General features: G+C 44.7%; 1 protein-coding gene across 4 annotated transcripts in view; it reads right to left on the minus strand.

The window, feature by feature from the left end:
* Positions 1-319: 319 nt before the first annotated feature.
* VANGL1 (VANGL planar cell polarity protein 1) overlaps positions 320-18,266 on the minus strand; it is a 59,289-nt gene continuing 41,342 nt past the window's right edge. For 3 of the 4 annotated variants that reach the window (XM_081307628.1, XM_081307630.1, XM_081307629.1), the window contains exons 5-9: positions 14,099-14,232; positions 13,017-13,055; positions 12,580-12,712; positions 11,494-11,728; positions 320-7,250 (exon numbers count right to left, since the gene is read on the minus strand). In XM_081307628.1, coding sequence (XP_081163754.1) covers positions 6,990-7,250; positions 11,494-11,728; positions 12,580-12,712; positions 13,017-13,055; positions 14,099-14,232 — 802 coding nt within the window. In that variant the 3' untranslated portion in view covers positions 320-6,989. The remainder of the gene's footprint in view (positions 7,251-11,493; positions 11,729-12,579; positions 12,713-13,016; positions 13,056-14,098; positions 14,233-18,266) is intronic. The other variant, XM_081307631.1, reaches the window with a different exon arrangement.

Here is an 18,266-nt window from a genome sequence, read left to right on the forward strand (position 1 = left end):
CACTTACCTCCAAGTTTCAGACGCTCCCCGTAGGGGCCACCAAATGCTGCAGTCTTGGCTGGGCACAAGATCACGAGCCACTCACAGCTTTGTAGATTCAAACAGCAATTCTTTATTCCCGAACTCACACCGGCCTCCACACACACACGTTCTGGGGAAATCCCAGTTCTGCTGCCGCCCAATTCACCTACTCCACGAGGCTTTTTTCCAAATACTTTCTGAATCTCACGAGAACTCAACGGGAACTCAGGCAGCAGGAACGCCCTATTCCCGGCAATAATCTTCAACCTCGAACTTCCCTAAAACCCATATTGTCTTAAACTGGGAACGCCTTAAACTTGTCTTAAACCGGGAACGCCCTAAACCCAAGGAGCGGGATACTTCCTCAAACCTGCAGGAAACACCCTAATCCTGGATCCACCCTCGTCCTTGAGCAGGGTCACCTTTCTCAAACACACATGCAATGTCACAGCGAATTTCCAAGGCAAGTCCATTTAACATGGGGTACGCTGGCAAGGAAATTTCGATGCGTCATTCCTACTTGGCAATGGCCCTCAGCAACCTTCAGCAAAGCCAGTTTGCAAAACTGTCCCTCCTAGTTACAAAGTACAGAACTAATTGGAAAGAACATAAAAGGTCACTGACCACATTTTTTGCAATTGACTCCATCAGAAATAGATAGAATGATTTTATCACTGAACTTTCTGGTTGATGCTGGAGTAGAAATTCAGAAATGTGGAGTCCTGCTAACAAAAGCAATTGTCAATTAATCTCTTCTCAAATAATCCCTGGCCCAGGCCTCTCTGGGCCTCTCATTAGCACCGTTGTCCAGGATGTGACAACCACAAAGTGAATCAACTACCCTGGGGAGTCAGTATATTTCCTACATCTTCCCTGCTGGTGTTCTGCCCTCTATGCAATAGTTGTATATATAAATGACAGCTTAGAAATAAAATCTGGTTAAACATGTCAAAATTTAGGGGTCCCAGAGTAAATTCATCATAAAATAAGGAATTATCATTAAAGTTTAGTTTTTCTTATGTTCCCCCTAAGTATTAACACATAAGTACTAGTACTGACATAATACTAAGTACTTAGTACTAAGCACTTAGTACCTAAATACTAAGATATAATACTTCAATTTTCTGTGTATGTCTGAATATTTCCGTATTTCTGGAACTGAGGGGCACTTGCACACGAAAGCAAGGGCCACCTCTTTCTTCCTGGTCCCTAGAACAGTGATGAATGCGCATCTATCTAATTCTCCCACAATAAGTTGAACTAGACTTGTCACCTGCAGATCAGATGCCCAGGTCCCATAACTAATTCCCTGAGCAATAGTTCCTTGCCCTCTCGGATGAATCTTTCCTAGACTTCTTGGGTTTAAAAACTCCTAAAGGATGAGCAACTTCACAAATGAAAGCTCCTGGCCACAAGTGAAATTTCAGATAAATAGAAACACATGTAAGTCCAGGCGGTTGTACATTCAAATATTGTGGTCCATATCCAAATCCAGTGCCAAAAGAAGTACCTAAGACACAGTTCAGATAACAGCTTGGGGGCTTGTTGCATTTGTCCCCGGGGCATAAGAGAAAAGTCTTTTATTCTAAGATTAAAAACACTGATGTTTCTGAGGGAGACATAACTGGTAGGCTGGTCGTGTCACATTGAAAGCAAACTCTTCTGTGCTGCTTCTGGCTTTAGGAATCTTGGGGAGACTCTAGCAATGCATTAAAGAGATTTATTTCACAGGTGAAACAAACTGGGTTACCTAAGAAGAAACAGGACAGGACCTAACCAAAAGGACTCAGAGAGTCTTAAAGTCTAATTTTATTCAGTAGTTTTACATTTCTTACCCACCCTTTGAAAGCTCATCTTCATTCTGTAGGAGAAGCGACCCTGAGGGATGAGCATGCCACCCTCCCTCTCCTGCCTCCCACTGAAACAAGCAGTTGGGCAGAAAATGGTTGATGCACAACTGAATCCAAAACTTAAAAATAGTTCCCCACCCAAGCCCTATTTTCTATCTGTTTTGTCAAGTCCTGAGGGCAGGTGTGGGGAAGTTAGTGGGATGCAAATTGCTTGCTGAGAACACTCACGTCAAGGAGCCGTGCCAAGTTCCCCAGACTCCAGACCTCCCAGGCTGCCCTGCAGACAGCCTCTCTCCCACCAGGGCTGAGCATAATGGTGTCCTTGCACCAAGAGGCCAGGCCAGGTGCACCGAAGGCCCAGATGCCCATTCTGCACCCAAGGCCCAGATGGATTCTGCCCAAGCCAGCAGGGAGGGGAGGAAGGTGGGGAGGCAAAACTCCAGGTGGCTGCTGGGACCAACAGCACTCTTGTGTCTGGCAGCAGCTGCAACACTGGCTGTCTGGCAGGCTCTCCAGCAAGAAGGGGCCTTTTTGAGTTCTTTCCATGGACTACCCCAGGAAACCTTCCGGCCTAAGGGAGAAAATCGAAGGGACTATATAGTGCAAACCCCAAGTTGAAAGAAGTGATCCTGGCTCCCAAGCAATGCCCCACTGCAGGTTCTGATGCAAGGTATGTCTCTAGGTCCCTCCTCCACATTCAGAAATGCCAAGCCACTTGGGTCATGCTTTGGGGTATAGTGGACAGAGAGGGACTGGTATCAAACACCTCTTTGAAATTCCACCTACTGGCCATGGGTCCTTGGGCAAGTCCCTTCCTGTCTGACCTTCCTTTTCTCTCACCTGCAAAACTGAGTAATTCTTATCTCAAAAGAATGTGGGGATTGCAAGGCTGTGCAGAGCAGGATCTGATATACAATACCCGATAAATATGTGTCAGTGTGCTTCCTTTTCTTCTGTGACCAACACACATTTTGTCAAAAAGTGACCCAAAATCTAATATTCTGGGCATCCGTGTGATTAAAGCTAAGAATAGTGGTTCTGATGGAGGATCTAACCATTCAAGAACTGCACTAGGGGCTCAAGAACAATCCACATTTTATTTATAATGGAATATGACATGGTGACATAGTCGTAAATTCACAGTAGTGATTTATTCTCTGTATGTAACAAGATCCATAAAGCAAAAACACTACTCAGAAATACTTAATATCACTTTATTCTAGCAGGGTCTCTGCTGCAGGCTGATTTAAATAAATATACTAATATTTCTGTGCTACTGTTAGTGACCAATCACTGGTTATTTTTTTCTTTCTTTCTTTTGGTAAGTTATATTAAGAAATAGATAGTAAGGCTTCCAGGGTAGTGAAATTTGAGTAGTATTTCTCTTAGAGCTTGACCTTTCTTTGTTTCTTGCCATTTTCAGGTTATAGGATCCCAATGCAAGAATCTAGCTGCTAGGAAATCTCTCATATAGGGCATCTGTAGCAACACAAACACCCTCAGGCACCCAGCCATACACACATTCACAAGTATCCGCTGAGACATACACCCACCTGCTACAGGTAAGACGGAAGTTAAGATGGCTATGTACACACACATGCCATCTGCCTGTTATGCAGAGAAATGCTCACATCTATGGGGAAAAAAACATCCACATGTGTGTGTGTGTGTATACATACACACCTTGTGTATACACACACACACACATACATATATATATATACACACACACCATGTAGGGGCCTTTCACAGCAGAGATCGGGTGGAAAAGGGTAAACCAAGGGCTTGACTTTGCTGGTTTCACTGTGTGTCTGGAACATTCACTCAGTCCACAGGGTGGTGGTGAGGGGAAGCAGGCAATCAATTCCTATCATCCAAGGTGCTAGTGGGATACCAAAGCTACAAACTGTGTAAATATGTGCACTTGAGAAGATGACAGGCAAAAAAGAAAACAGGCCACCACCACTGACTGCCCCCAGAAGGAACAGGGTGAGCACCTCATTCCTCTCCAACACATGCTACAAGGCTGGTCTCGAAAAGGGAGTCCCTAGCTCCCAGCAATGAACAGCGATGCAGCCAACACACCAGGGCCACCTGGCTCTCACCTTGTGCTATTAAGAACTGGTCATCTTTGTAGATTTCAAGAGGACAGAGGAAGAAAGGCAGATAATAATAGTTCAGCCCCAAATGGGTGGTCAAGCATTTTCTCTACGGCTTACTTTATGAACTTCAGCAAAATGATGATGCATTTTGATTTAATAGTACATGATAGTACAAAGAATGGATAACTATCCAACTTTCTCTTTTCCAACTCCCAGAAGGCAGGCTTTTACAAAATCTAACATTGAATACATGGACTATTAAAAACTGTCATATTTTTTTGAAAGTACATACTTATTATCACCAAAAGTTCCCTATTGGTTAAAACTTCACCAGGGAAGCCAGCAATCTGAGACCTATACTCCTCATTAAGTTCTTCTTTCACATTTAATGTTAGATTTTAATAACTTAGGTTGAAAGTTATAGAAAATCTATAAACATTTAAGGTAAATGAAATCCTATCTCCTCTCATAGGAACATACACTCTACTAGCCTTGGGGCACCGTTTTGCCCCATTAGAAAGAACAGCCCGCTGTTTCCAAGAACTGAAATAAAAATTTATTGTGTTCAATTGTGCGATGCAGCTTTCTGCAACCTTACATTTTTTAATGCCATCTACATAGTTCCCAATGCACCAGTAACTCTAGCTATTAAGATGTTGAAAGTACCAAGGCTTTATAAGGATCCTGTATTTGATTTTGTTACTCTTTCAAGAAGGACTCAATACAAAGTTTGTGTAAAAAAAAATCGATATTCAATTTAAAACAGAAACAATAATTTCAGAAAGTCTGATGTTCTCCTGTACAAAGAGTGGAAGAGGGAGACAATGGGGAGAGGAGGAGAGAGAAAATAAATTCCTTAATTTAAACCTTTCTTCACCCTGCTGGGAATGTACATGCCAAAGTGAATGAATCCAAATTAACTCCTTCCAGACTGGTAATTCAAGATATGGTTGGAAGCCCAGTATTTTAAAATCCTAATGAACAGTATCATTACTGACTCTAGATACACACGTTCACAGCACTTCTCAACTGCACCGTATTAATGGCACAGCGGCTGGTCTGAGATGTTCTCTTTACGTGGCCCAAATCTCACATATATTCACCCTCTCTTATCCTACCTAAGAAATATTTCCTGAGAAAGACATCATAAGGAACTTCCAGTTTGAAGGGACCCAGAGGCAAAAACGGAGAACAAAAAGCACCATGGTTACATGGTATGTGTTTTTCATAAACAGAACCACGCTGTTGAATCGTACATCCTGGCTCCACGCCTCGCCCACGGCTTTCTCCTCCTTTCTTCTCCAGCCCATCTTTTTGAGCTGAAGGCTGTTGAATCAAGAACAATGTTAACTTTTTCAGGTACAGTTGTAGTTACAGATATCCAAAGCCAATTTTAATTTTTAAAAGGACCCACAAAATACCATGCCGCTTGGCGAATGCATGGAATGGCAAGTGCGTACGCAGACACACTGAACAACAGACATTTTAACGCTGCCATCCTCCACTGAGACGAGATAACTGGTCACCCTAAATATTGGGGAAAGGGAAGAATGATTACTTTTAATAGGTTTGCTGCAGATAAAGGAGGGTAAACAGAAGCACAAACCACTGAAAGGTATCTAGATGTGGCTCCTGAAGGCACTCCCCTGCAGCAGGATTTTGCCCAAGACAGATCCCCTGCCCACAGTTTGTGCAGCTTGGGGAGAGCCCTCGGAAGCCAGCTGCCTGTAAGAAACAGATCACAGAAGAACCATTTTGAACTAGAAGATTGGCTCCCTAATCTCCTTGCCCCACACTCTGTAGCCTCCTCCACTTTTCCTCTCTCCACCTGACCAACAATTGAACAATTGATATATCAGGAACCAAGCAAGCCCCCAAGCAAGTGGCTGAGGTGATAAGTTGCACAGTGACTGTGGTCAGAAAACACAGGGACTGGCCAGCAATAGTTGCCGGTGTGAACGGCATTGTTTGGTCCCCGTTGGCAAGGCAGGTTGAGTTGCATGAGAACTTATTGCCCTAGGAAATCAGATGGCTTCAAATGGCACCTGCCCACCCCAGAGTCACAATGTTAGTCTCCCCTGGTTGGTATGGATCTGTGGGGAGAAGGACAGGGTAGGGTGGAGTGCAGCTCCTGCTGCAGCCTAGGAGGGCGTGCCAGTAGGTCCGCCCTACTGGGTTCTACCTGGTAGGCCATTCTTCCCTGTGGAAACAAAGAGCCTGTGGGCACACGTGGAGATCTTTGGAGAGCTGAGCTTGCCTAGCCAGGGTTGCCCTTCAGGTAGGGCCATGGTATGTATGTATGCTACAGAGGGTGGGATAGAGTGAAGTCCAGCTGGGTGATCCCAGGGACAGGAAAGGGCTCCCTGGTTGAACGAGCAGAGGAATGGGATCAGAAACAGAGCAGGAATGTTTTCTCTTTGAAAAAACAAAAAGTAAATCACTTAATAGCTGTAACCTGATAGTGCACATTTTGTGTGTGTGTGTGTGTGTGTGTGTGTGTGTGTGTGTGGAGGCATCTAAGGCAACAAAGAACAAAGATGAAGGCTAGGAGTCTCTGAAACTGCCCGTGATTCCCACACGGATGTGCAGTGTCTGGTGAAACAGAATCAGATGGGTCCCCTAGAATCCAGGAAGAGGTTGACCAGAAGCAACGGGGGATGTGGTCCTGGATCTGGACGAGAGGCAGGGACTAGTTGTAAGGCGAGGCTCCCGAGGACGCAGCAGCTCCGCTTTGGTTTACAGCCGTCGCAGACTCCAGAGAACGGCTTTTTGAGAAGTCCCCTCTATGAAAGTCAGGGGCCACCAGTCACTTTTTGTCAGGATGGCTATCCCCTGCTTCCTTACGAATAAAGTGCAGATGGTCAAAGGATACTGGTCTATCATCTGCCAGTTTCAGTCATCAATGAAGAATAAAAAAACTTCTTTTTTTTTTTTTTTAAAAAAAAAGACACCCCTCTGGACATATATATCTCTCTATATATTCTTCTTTTTATATAAGGACACAAATATAGGACTTTTAAACTGATGTCTCAGATTGTAGGCGAAGAACGAATTTGTGAGATTTGGGGTCTATGAACTCTTCGGAGAGGACGATGAATGGAATTTTCTTCACATTGACTACGAGGCTGAAGTCCAAGCATTTAAGGACGAAAACGATTCCATCCCGTAACCCGTTCGTCACCGCCTCGTCACTAATCAGTCTCCACTGCGTAGACAGCCAACGCTCCTTGTCATACTGCAAGGTGGGTCCTGCGCTGAGGTATCGTTCTAAGAAGGCCTGAAAGGAGAGAAAGATGGTTATGGAGGAAATATAATCCGAGGGGAGTCCTGCCAGCAGCCCTCTGCACACCTAGGAATATGTTTTCCAAGTTCGACAAGACCTCAGAGCGGTGCTTTTCTGGCCACAGCAAATTCCCACCAGATCCTCCCAGTTGAGTCATTACTGAGTAGGGGAGACTTCTTGGACTTCCTCATTCCCCTGTGCCAATCTCCAACCAGAAGGTGAGGTGGTGGTTCCCACAGACGTGGGAATGTGGGGTGGCTGGCAGCCACGGTTACTTGGAAGTCGTTGTGACTCCAAGGGCTGGACCTCACTGCTTATACTCCTCTACCTCTTGTAACTAAACCAAGCATGCCTTAGGGTCAGGGCAAACAGCAGGCTCAGAGAAGTACTCGATAAATATGAATAGTATACTGAAAAAGCAGATCAACATTCTAGCATGGACCAAAGTGTGTGTTTTATGACTTACTGATAGCATGACCTTGCTCCAGATATTTCCCTTCTCCTTAGGGAGACATAACAGGGCTTCCAGGAAGAGGGGAGGGTTAGTTCTCAGAAAGTACTCAGAGCCCTGCCTGGCGTGCATTGAGCTCCATCACTGTGAACACTGGTTACTGCACGTTGAACTGAGTGCCTACTTAGCCCGCCAATGTTCCCCTTCCCTCTCGTGGGCTCTTGCTCCACGATACCTAACTCCCTGGAGTATTCTGGCTGAACTCCATCTTCCTAAGTATTATTCCTCCTGCTAAACACTGTTGTTTCCAGCAAATTCTTCCCTGTCCTCCAAATCTTCTCAAACCATGTCTCTGAATCTCTCAAATGGATTCACATGCCCTTCTCAAAGCTCCTATAATCACTGGCATGGTCCCATGTGGCATTTATTTTCTGGACAATTATTGATGACTTGCTTGTCTCCTCCCCACAGTAGACTTCACTGTATGGGAGAGCAGGACCTGTTTCCTTCCCTTTCTTTTTTTTTTTTTTTTCACATTTGAATTTCCAATGTGTGTGGCATAGACTAGGAGCGCCATAGCATATATATGAAATCAAATGCATACACTGATTAATCTGTGAGAAGAAACTAAGAAGTAGGCAGAAATACATATAGAAAAATGCTGGGATCTATCCATCTCGTCTTAAATAGAGATCAAGGACAGTTTTTAAGTAGTTTCCCCTTCCATCCATACCTTTCTGCTACTGCCAGGTATATTATTTCTGATCTGTGGTGCGGCATCTTTTCTAAGGCAGAAAGTAGGGGTTCAGCTTACTTTCTCACTTCTAATATAAAAGTAGCTCTTATGAATCATAAGAAAAAGAAATGACTCATAATTAGAGAAATGATGCTAATAACCTATAGAAGAATTATCACTGATGGAAAATAATATGAAAATTTTGCTATCACATTAATAACTAAATAAATCTATAATAATAAAACATTTCCTCCTCTCAGACGGTCAATGATTAAAAAGCATGATAATGGCTCATTCTGCCAAGAATGTGGGAAAATACAAATTCACAGATGCCAAAGGCAAATGCAGGACCCCCCCCTGCGAACATAATTTGGCAGAATCTGTAACTTTGATCCTGCTGTTTCTCTACTAGAAATTTATCCTTCAGATATGAAATACTGACAGAGATACATATGTAAAAAAAGTCTCTCACTTCAGCCCATTAGGCCAGGGGTGGAGAGACTTCTCTACAAATGCCAACAGTTGCAGCTTTTCCAGCAACACTCTATCCTAACTTCTCCGCTGATAGAGCAAAAGCAGCCACAGTGGTATGTCCAGAAAGGGTGGAGCTCCATCCTATACAATGTGACTCACAAGAACAGGCAGCCTCTGGCTTTGAATAATGAACCTCTTAATCCAAATGTGCATCAATAGGCAATAAGTTAAACAAATCATGGTATCTGGGAAGAAAAAACCATAGAGCTTTACATGAAAAAAGCAGGTTTCCAAAATATATACATGGAGTATGATTCCATTTCTGATTTTCAATTTTGGGTGCGCGCGCACACACACACACACACACACACACACACCTATACCTGAATGAATACACACCAACTTAACAGAAAGAACTGTTGGAGGTGGGGGATGAAAATGGCAATTATTCTATTAGACGTTTCCTTAGTATTTGGATTTTTATGCTAAAAATACCTATTATTTTTAACTCAGAGAAGTGTAGGCATTTTAAACGAAACAGGAAGCAAACAGGAAACTAAAAAAATCTTGAAAAAGGGAGAAAAACTGTTTGTTCTACAGGATACAAGCCAAGGCTCTGTACACTGCAGACTTAATTTTCTTCATTTGTAACCAGTGTAGGTACTTTATTATTGCATTCTGCTTTTTGTAACTTAATACTCTTAACAAAAATTTTCCCCCACATTTCAACAGGTAATATGCCATAATTTGTCAACCACTGTTCTGTTTTTAAATTATTTCCAGTTTTGAGTTATGACAGGTTATTTTGCAAAATAAATAAATGAATAAAAACTTCATGTATATTCTTGTATATAATCATCCCTGCGTATCCACAGAAGGACAGGTTCCAGTCCCAGTTCCTCTTCAGATACCAAAATCAGAGTAAGCTCAAGTCCCTCATAAAAGTAAGTAGTATTTGTATATAAGTCACACACCCTCCTAAGTTCTTTATTCTTTGAATTTACCACTAGATTACTTACAATATCTAATACAATGTAAGTGCTATTCAGATAGTTGTTATTCTGTATTGTTCTGGGAATGATGATAAGAAAAAAAAAACTGTGTGCACGTAAAGATGCAATTCTTTTTCCTGAGTATTTTTCATGTATATGGAATTTATAGGTGTGGAACTCACAGATATGGAGAGCTGATCGCTTATCAGATTGTGCTGAATATCTTTCCTAGGAAAGGGATTAGTGAGTCTCATACAGAAAACCTTATTTCTTACTGAATATTTCAGTATTTCTTTCCTACAGGCTGTAGGGCAGATAAATAGGACCAGCAGGATCCTCATATGGTACAATATGCTCCTATATAAATAGCTTCCAAATGTTACATATGCACGATGCCAAGCTCATTCACTTGTACCATGTGATCTACATTTACATATCACCATACTTGATATCATTCTTAACAATCCAATGAGGTATAGATATTATCCCTGTTTTATAAAACAAGCCACAAGTGTAGAATAACTTGTGCACAGCCACAAACCAATGTGGTAGGTGGGACCAGAATTTGAATCCACCACTGTCTAAAGAGATGGCATATGCTACTCTGACTCTACTTTGCCTCCTTGGCCACAACTCTCTAGTATTATATGGATGTTCTTTAATATCCCTAAAAGTGTATTGATTCATAATCCAAAAGACCATTCAGGAAAATGAATTCTACAATATAGAAAACTCCCAACAAAGTGATGGCATGATTTTGATCAACAGCAATGGCTATTTCATCGTCCTTATCATGACAGGTGCTATTTTAAGCACTTCATATAAATTAACTCTTTCATCTCTCATAGTGACCAAGTGAGGTAGGCATTACTATTATCGCCAGTTTTCAGGTTAGAAAACTGAGACACAGAGACATGTGGTATTTGCCCAAGGCTGCACAGCTAGTTGGAGGAGGAGGAGCCAGGTTAGAATAAGTCAATTCAGCTCCAGCACCCACAGAGCAGCCCTGACCACCAATCTCTCCTATTTCTAGGTAGAAATTCTTTCCTCTCCTAGAAGGTAGAGGACTTTGAAAGGCAGATTTAGAAAACAATGGTACTAAGGTAATAGACAATGAATAAGAATCACTAATTCTTATTCCTTGGTGTTTTAGAGAAGGTTTTCATTTTGTCATCCCTTTTACCACCTGGATTAGGCTAAGCATCTCTAATCCAAAGATTCAAAACCTAAAATGGTCCAAAACCCAAAACTTTCTGAGCACTGTCATGATGCCACAGCCTGACGGCCAATGTCCAGAAACTCTGCTTCATGCACAAAATAATTTAAAATTCTACATAAAATCACCTCCAAGCTATGTGTATAAGGTGTTTATAAAGCATAAATGACTTTCCTAGTTAGACTTGGATCTTATGCCCAAGATATCTGATTAGGCTCATGTGAATGTCCCAAAATTTGGGTGAGGGGAGCCCAGATGTGAAACATTTCTGGTTCCAAGCATTTTAGATAAGGGATACTCAAACTAATAACACCCTGAATCCCGACTGGTCATGTCTGGTGATGAACTGGGCTGGCCGAGGAGCGCACCTTGGGCGTCATGCTGTTGGTGATGCAGAAGGCCAGGTGCTGCAGGATGCTCTCCATGCTGTGGTAGTGCTGCTGCCGAGTGGTGCGCAGATACTTCTGCAGCGCCCTGGCCATGGAGGGGAAGATGGCCTGCGCCGCCTCCCGAGGGTCCATCACCTCCCCTGGGGCTTTCTGCTGCTCCTCAGCCTGGAGACGCTGGATGTGGATGAAGGCCTCTTCCACTGCCACCACCAGTCTGAAAAGTGATGGGACACAGTCATCAGGGCAGCACCCATTGCAGGCTTCAGAACCGTCCCCCAGGACCTGGGAGGGCCACCTGTCCAACCTACAGGAGCCTGGCCACCACCAACTCGGCCAGGCTCGGTCACACAGCTTGCACCCCTAGCTGTTCTCCAGAGGGTTGAGGGAGAGGGAGAAAAAAGAAAGTTAACAGCAAAAAATTAGATGTGGGAGGCAGGCACTGGGCCTGGGATATGAACTCTGTTCTCAATTTTGCTACCGATGGAGCTTGGGAAACTTACTTTGATCCATTTTTCCATCTCTATGATGAAGGTGTAGATAAAAAGAGTTGTAAAGCCCCTCAAAGGCTGGCTGAAAAGACATCAGCACACACCGAGAGGTAGCTGTTGTGCAGAAGCAGCTTTCAAAGTACCAGAGTTTTGTCCCTTTCATCCAGCCACCCACCCTGTAGCCACGGGAAAAGGGAAGGAAGAGGCACACCACACATGAGGGCCATCACCTTTGTCCCCTACAGTCAACAGAAGCAGATCTGGAAAGCCAGCAAGGATTGAGGGCATAGAGCAGGACCACTTCAAGGCAGGCCAGGCATCACCTGGAAATCTGTTAGAAATGCAGATTTCCGGGCCTCATCCCAGACCTACTGAGTGCATAGTGATGCCCTGACCCCGTGACCTGTGTTCACAAGCCCTCCTGGTGCTGGCTATAAAGTCTGGGAAACACAGGAGCCAAGTACACTCCAAGGGCTCCGGCAGATGGTTTGTAAATAGAAACTTCATTTGGGTAGCATAAAAAGAAAGAGGAAATAAATCCACAACAAAGGGGTGTGGTGTGGAGAGGCCCACATACCTTGCCCTCCGCTTCTTCACCCGCCGTTCATGCTCAGCCTCTTCGTAATACAGTTCGTTGTGGCTGGAGTCCCTGCGCCGAGCGGCCGCAGCGATCATGGCCCGGGACTGACCTGTGGCATTGTTACTGGGGCCTTTGAGGAAAGGACGAGGAAGAAGAGCTTTACCACCGAGGGGCCGGGAAACAGCAGATAACTAGAACCGCAGTCCATCAGCATGGTCCACCCAGCCCCCAAGAAGCCATATACAGTCCCTACAAGTAACTTCCCAGGAGGGGGAACAGGACCCCGGCTCCACTTTCCCTATGACCAAGGCAACGAGATCAAGGAAATCTAACCCCAATCTGATCAGGGGAAATAGAGAAGGATCTCAGAATGCTCAACACTTAAAACACGGGCTAAAAAACAACACCCAGAGTGTGCTGAAGATGTCACTTACCATCTGTTACACAAAGTTTCAGTTTGGCCATAAGGGCAGCTGGGACATCACATGTCAGCAAACAATGAGAGAGAATGAGCGGGGATGGGAGAACAAGGACAGACAGAGAAAAAAGAAAGTCAAGGGACATGAGACACTGGTCACACACAGGAAGACAAGCTAGGCTGGAACGTCACGGCAGCCACCACGTTTACAGAAAATACCAATGCTTAAGGACATGCAAAATGGCCCATCTATTAATTCAAACCACCTTGTTCTATCACTGCTGACCTTCTTATCAGAAAGACACGGCAGATTTCAGGCTTTCTAATAATGGGTGGCTTACTTGGCTGGTGACTTGTTGATTTCACTAGGGAGAATCTACCTAAGTTTTTAGATCACAGGTGGAATTTACCAGACCTTCAGGATCTACCAGGAAGCTCTCACCTTGTTCACTGCCCCGAAAAGGCAGGAAGGATATTGCCACCAGAAATGGACATAAATAAATCGACTTGTTGACAGCATAATCCTCTTCTAGAGTTGCAAAGCTCTAACCCTGACCTAAGGTGCCCTGCAAGAATGACACTGGGGTCTTGTTTCTTGCACTTTACCATCTGACACCCTGAAACACAACTTGGACTTCCCCAGCCTGGCCACCAACCTCCTGCCATCTACCTCCTAACCAGGACTGAGAAATGTCTCCTAAGCATTTCACCAAGTGCCCGAACCACCAAAATTTCTAATCTGAATGGATCTGGGTAGCTTTCTGAGTCTTTTTATAACTTCTTTGAATTTTCAAAAGTTGCCCTTTCCTAACAGCTTTCAATATATGGGGTTCCCAGCAGGAGGCAGGAAACACACCCACTGTTGTCTTCAATCATAAAAATCCCCAAATGAATAAACTTCCCACATAGTCAACATTCCTCTGCAAATGTTTGCCTACATTCAAAAAAAAAAAAAAAGAGAAAGAAATTGTTCTGGAATGAGAAAGTACACAAGGTAAGCACAAAGAGAAGGTAGAATCCAATACACCATGACATTTAAACTACACCATCACTCCAACGTGCCCCTGCACACACCAGACACGGTTTCCAGGTACGTACCGTCTACGTTGTAGACTTTCAGCCCGGCCATGTGCTTGGCTGCTCGGAATTTGGAGGCTGTGAGGAGGTTCGGGTTATAGATGGTGAAATCTTTGTAGTAATTTTCCAGAACCACCAAAGCTGCTCGTTGGATACTGCAGAAAGAAGGTGAGTTAATAGAAAGGCTTTTTCAAGGGATAAGTAGGTCCTCAGTGAAAAATCCTCTGTCAGGCTACGTAACAAAATATAAGGATAATTTCCCTCCAAAGTCGGCTGAGCTCCACACACCCTATGTCACCAGGATGAGAACTGAAAGACCACACTGAGTCTCACTGACATATGGCTTCCCTGTCTTTCTCCGGGCTCCGTGATTAGCTGTATTTCATCCGGCCAACAGTTGGAAGAGGAAGAAGTGACAAATTGTAATGCACATTTAGATACAGGTTGCATAGAGATTTTCCTATTTTTCCTTGGTTTACAAAAGAGAAAATTGAGGATGCCAGAAAGGGCAAGACACTTAAAGATGGTCACAGAGCTCATGAGCGAAAGAACAAGAGACTCAGGTTTCCGAGGACCTTGTTGAGTGCTCTGTGTCATACGTCACCCTGCCCCCAGGAGTAAGGAATCCTGGGGCTCAGGTCTATATAGATCAGCAGCACAATGGCAGTCATATAAGGGCAGAGTCTACTTAAAGAAGGCGACAGCTGAGATCACTTGAGCTTCATGGTCCACAAGGCCTCCGACCCCTGGACTGGCTCTCAGCAGGATATATGCAGAGAGTGGCCATCTCTCTCCCAGCGCTCAAGGTCTCCAAGCTTTCATCTGCTAGAACCATGGGTGATCCATGGGGAAGCAGAGGACAGGTAACGTCCACAGGGAGGAGTGTACATGGGGGAGGGCACCCATACTCAGGAATGAGCAGGGGGTGACACAGGAACACACTCCTGGTGCCAGATGCAGGATAAACATGACCTCAAAGAGGAGTTTGCTACAATAAGACCAAGAGTTTCACATACCCCATCTCTCGGCCCATACAATCATTCAAGGTAAGAACACTGAAGCTCAACAATGTTGGGTCAGACACACAGGAGAGCTGGGATTCTGATGCAGACTCCCAAACCTCCTACCTGGGCTCTTTCTGCTATAAGATGGAGCCCCTAAGTATGAGTGTATCCTAATATCTGTAGATCTCCAAGTTCTTCACCAACTATCAGGGTACTAAATGCCATAACTCTGTTTTTATCTTGCCCTTTTGATTCTCATTCCTAGTACTCTGCTGAGTCTTGGATGATTTACAATAGCTGGAGCACGGGGGGGGGGGGGGGGCAGTGTCTTTGATTCCTGGATGACCATGCTGCATTCCAACACTCTCAGGTAGCCCAGGGATCTCCACTTCACACCAAGACAATGAGGCCCCTAGCCTACCAGGTGGACAGCAGAGAAACTACCCTGTCCCCTTAGGGCTCTGCTTTAAGAGTTTAACACAGAGTCCAAAGACAATCTAGAAGTCAGTCAGCTAATCTCCTTGAGAGAGCAGCCTCAATTAGTGATCTGCATAATAACACACACACACACACACACACACACACACACACACACACACAGAGAGAGAGTCATGTAAACCAAAGGAACACTGTCAGGGGAAATTTGGTGAGATCAACTTTGTGTAATGGAAATCTAAGATTCCTAAAAGCCAATTCCTATTTTGAAAGTCCTAGTCATCCCATCATTCAGTGACTCACTCACCATTTTTTTTTTTTGAGGGGAGTAGGGGTACTGGGGGCTGAACCTAGGGGTACTCAACCACTGAGGCTGTTTAGAGCCTCACTAAATTGCTAAGGCTGTCCTCAAATTTGAGATCCTCCTGCCTCAGCCTCCCGAGTCACTAGGATTCAGGCATGTGTCACTGTACCCAGTCACCATTCTCATACTTAGGGACCTGCATCCGCCATCACTGGGGACAGAAGAAGGATAGCCAGGTGCATGGAATGTGGCTATGTGACAATGAGCACACTCTTATTCCAGGATACATGGGGACTGCACAAGCACACAGAAGAGCTGATGAGGGTACAAGAACAGCTTTCCTGGGGAGGTGGCCCTTGAGCCGTGTTTGGTGTCACTGTGGACTTCTGTGCAGATGCCCACACCCTGCTTGTCCTGAGCTCTTGGTGGCCCTCCAGTTCACGGTGCTCCCAACCTTCTCCCTCACCCTCTGCCTGTGCCCCAGGGGGGCGGGTACTTCTCCAAGCCTACTGCACCCAGAGGCTTGCCTCGGCCCCGCCCTGGGTGGGGCACGGGCCTGTGTCCTTGCACACTTCGCTCCTGGCCCTGTCCCAGGCTGATTTTCCAGAGTCTTTGGGCTTTTGTGGGACAGGGAGCTCCTCTGCAGACATGAGCCTCAGCCACACAGACAGACACTGGGGACCACGCTGTTTCATCCCTCGCTCCTACACGGACCTAGACTGTCCCTGGGTGCCTGGATTCTAGCAGAAAATTATTTCCCTGATCAAAATTTTAAAATGAAAAGGCAATTTTAAAGGTTCTCCTCAGGCCCAGTTTCAAAGAAAAACTCTCCTGCGGTTGTAGGTTTTGCACTTCTATTCAGCAAGGCCACAAGGAGGGGCCCAGGGAATCCCACTAAGTCCATCAGTGAGGAAGTAACTGCGATCTGCAACACGGCCAGCCCACGACCACCGACCACCAACAAGTACCCTGTGCTGCCTGGAGAAGGGGCTCTGTCCCAGCGGGACTCCCATCCTGCTGATTTCCAGCAGACACCCTCCAAACTGGGGCAAGTCTACTGTCCCTAGCATCTGACCCTGGAGCAAAGCCTAGGCATCCCCTGGAAAGTGCACAGGGTTGGGACAGGTACCACTGGACAGAGACCTGTTAAAGTAGAGGTCTCAGTCTCCTGAATGCCTGAGACCAACTGCTCTGAAAAAGCACGCAAGGGAAGAAGTGCAGGCATCCTCCTCTTGTCCAGCACCTCCTCAGAATGACTCAGAGACAGCAGGGGACCTGGCTGGCCGCCCAACTGACAAGCTAAGACTGGCCCTGAAGGACTCTCAGCGTTTTTTATAAATGCCTCCAAGAGTTGTGCACACTCTCACCTACAGAGAATGGTCTGACACTCAACACATCTAGCAATACTGGGGAATGAGAATTTCCACAGGACTCAGATAATACTTCACCAATATGCCTAATTAAACAAACAAACAACAACAACAACAACAAACAGTTGTGATCTTTTGGACATCATCTTCAACAAATGGTGCTGGGAAAACTGGAAATTCATATGCAACAAAATAAAATTGAACCCCTATCTCTCACCATGCACAAAAGTTAACTCAAAATGGATCAAGGACCTAGGAATTAAACCAGAGATTCTACATTTAACAGAAGAAAAAGTAGGCCCTTATCTTCATCATGTGGGATTAGGCCCCAACTTCCTTAATAAGACGCCTATAGCACAAGAATTAAAACCAAGAATCAACAAATGGGACGGATGCAAACTAAAAAGTTTTTTCTCAGCAAAAGAAATAATCTGAGGTGAACAGGGAGCCTACATCCTGGGAACAAATTTTTACCCCTCACACATCAGATAGAGCACTTATCTCTAGGGTATATAAAGAGCTCTTTAAGATAAGCACCCCCCCCCCAAAAAAAAGAGAACTAATCTAATCAATAAATGGGTCAAGGACCTGAACAGACACTTCTCAGAAGAGGATATACAATCAACAATATACAAAAAAAAAAAAAAATGCTCATCATCTCTAGCAATCAGAGAAATGCAAATCAAAACTACTCTAAGATATCATCTTACTCCAGTAAGAATGGCAGCCATGATGAAGACAAACAACAACAAGTGTTGGCGAGGATGCGGGGAAAAAGGTACACTCATACGTTGCTGGTGAGACTGGAAATAAGTGCAGCCAATTTGGAGAGCAGTATGGAAATTCCTTGGAAAGCTGGGAATGGAACCACCATTTGACCCTGCTATTCCTCTTCTCGGACTACACCCAAAAGACCTAAAAACAGCATACTACAGGGACACAGCCACATCAATGTTTATAGCAGCACAATTCACAATAGCTAGACTGTGGAACCAACCCAGATGCCCTTCAAACAAAAGCAAACCCTTCCACTAATCCCAACTCTAGACCAGGTCATCTCTGGGGAAGGAGGGAGG

Source organism: Spermophilus citellus (genome assembly GCF_964194105.1).
Source record: "Spermophilus citellus genome assembly, chromosome: 9".
Lineage (NCBI taxonomy): Eukaryota > Metazoa > Chordata > Mammalia > Rodentia > Sciuridae > Spermophilus > Spermophilus citellus.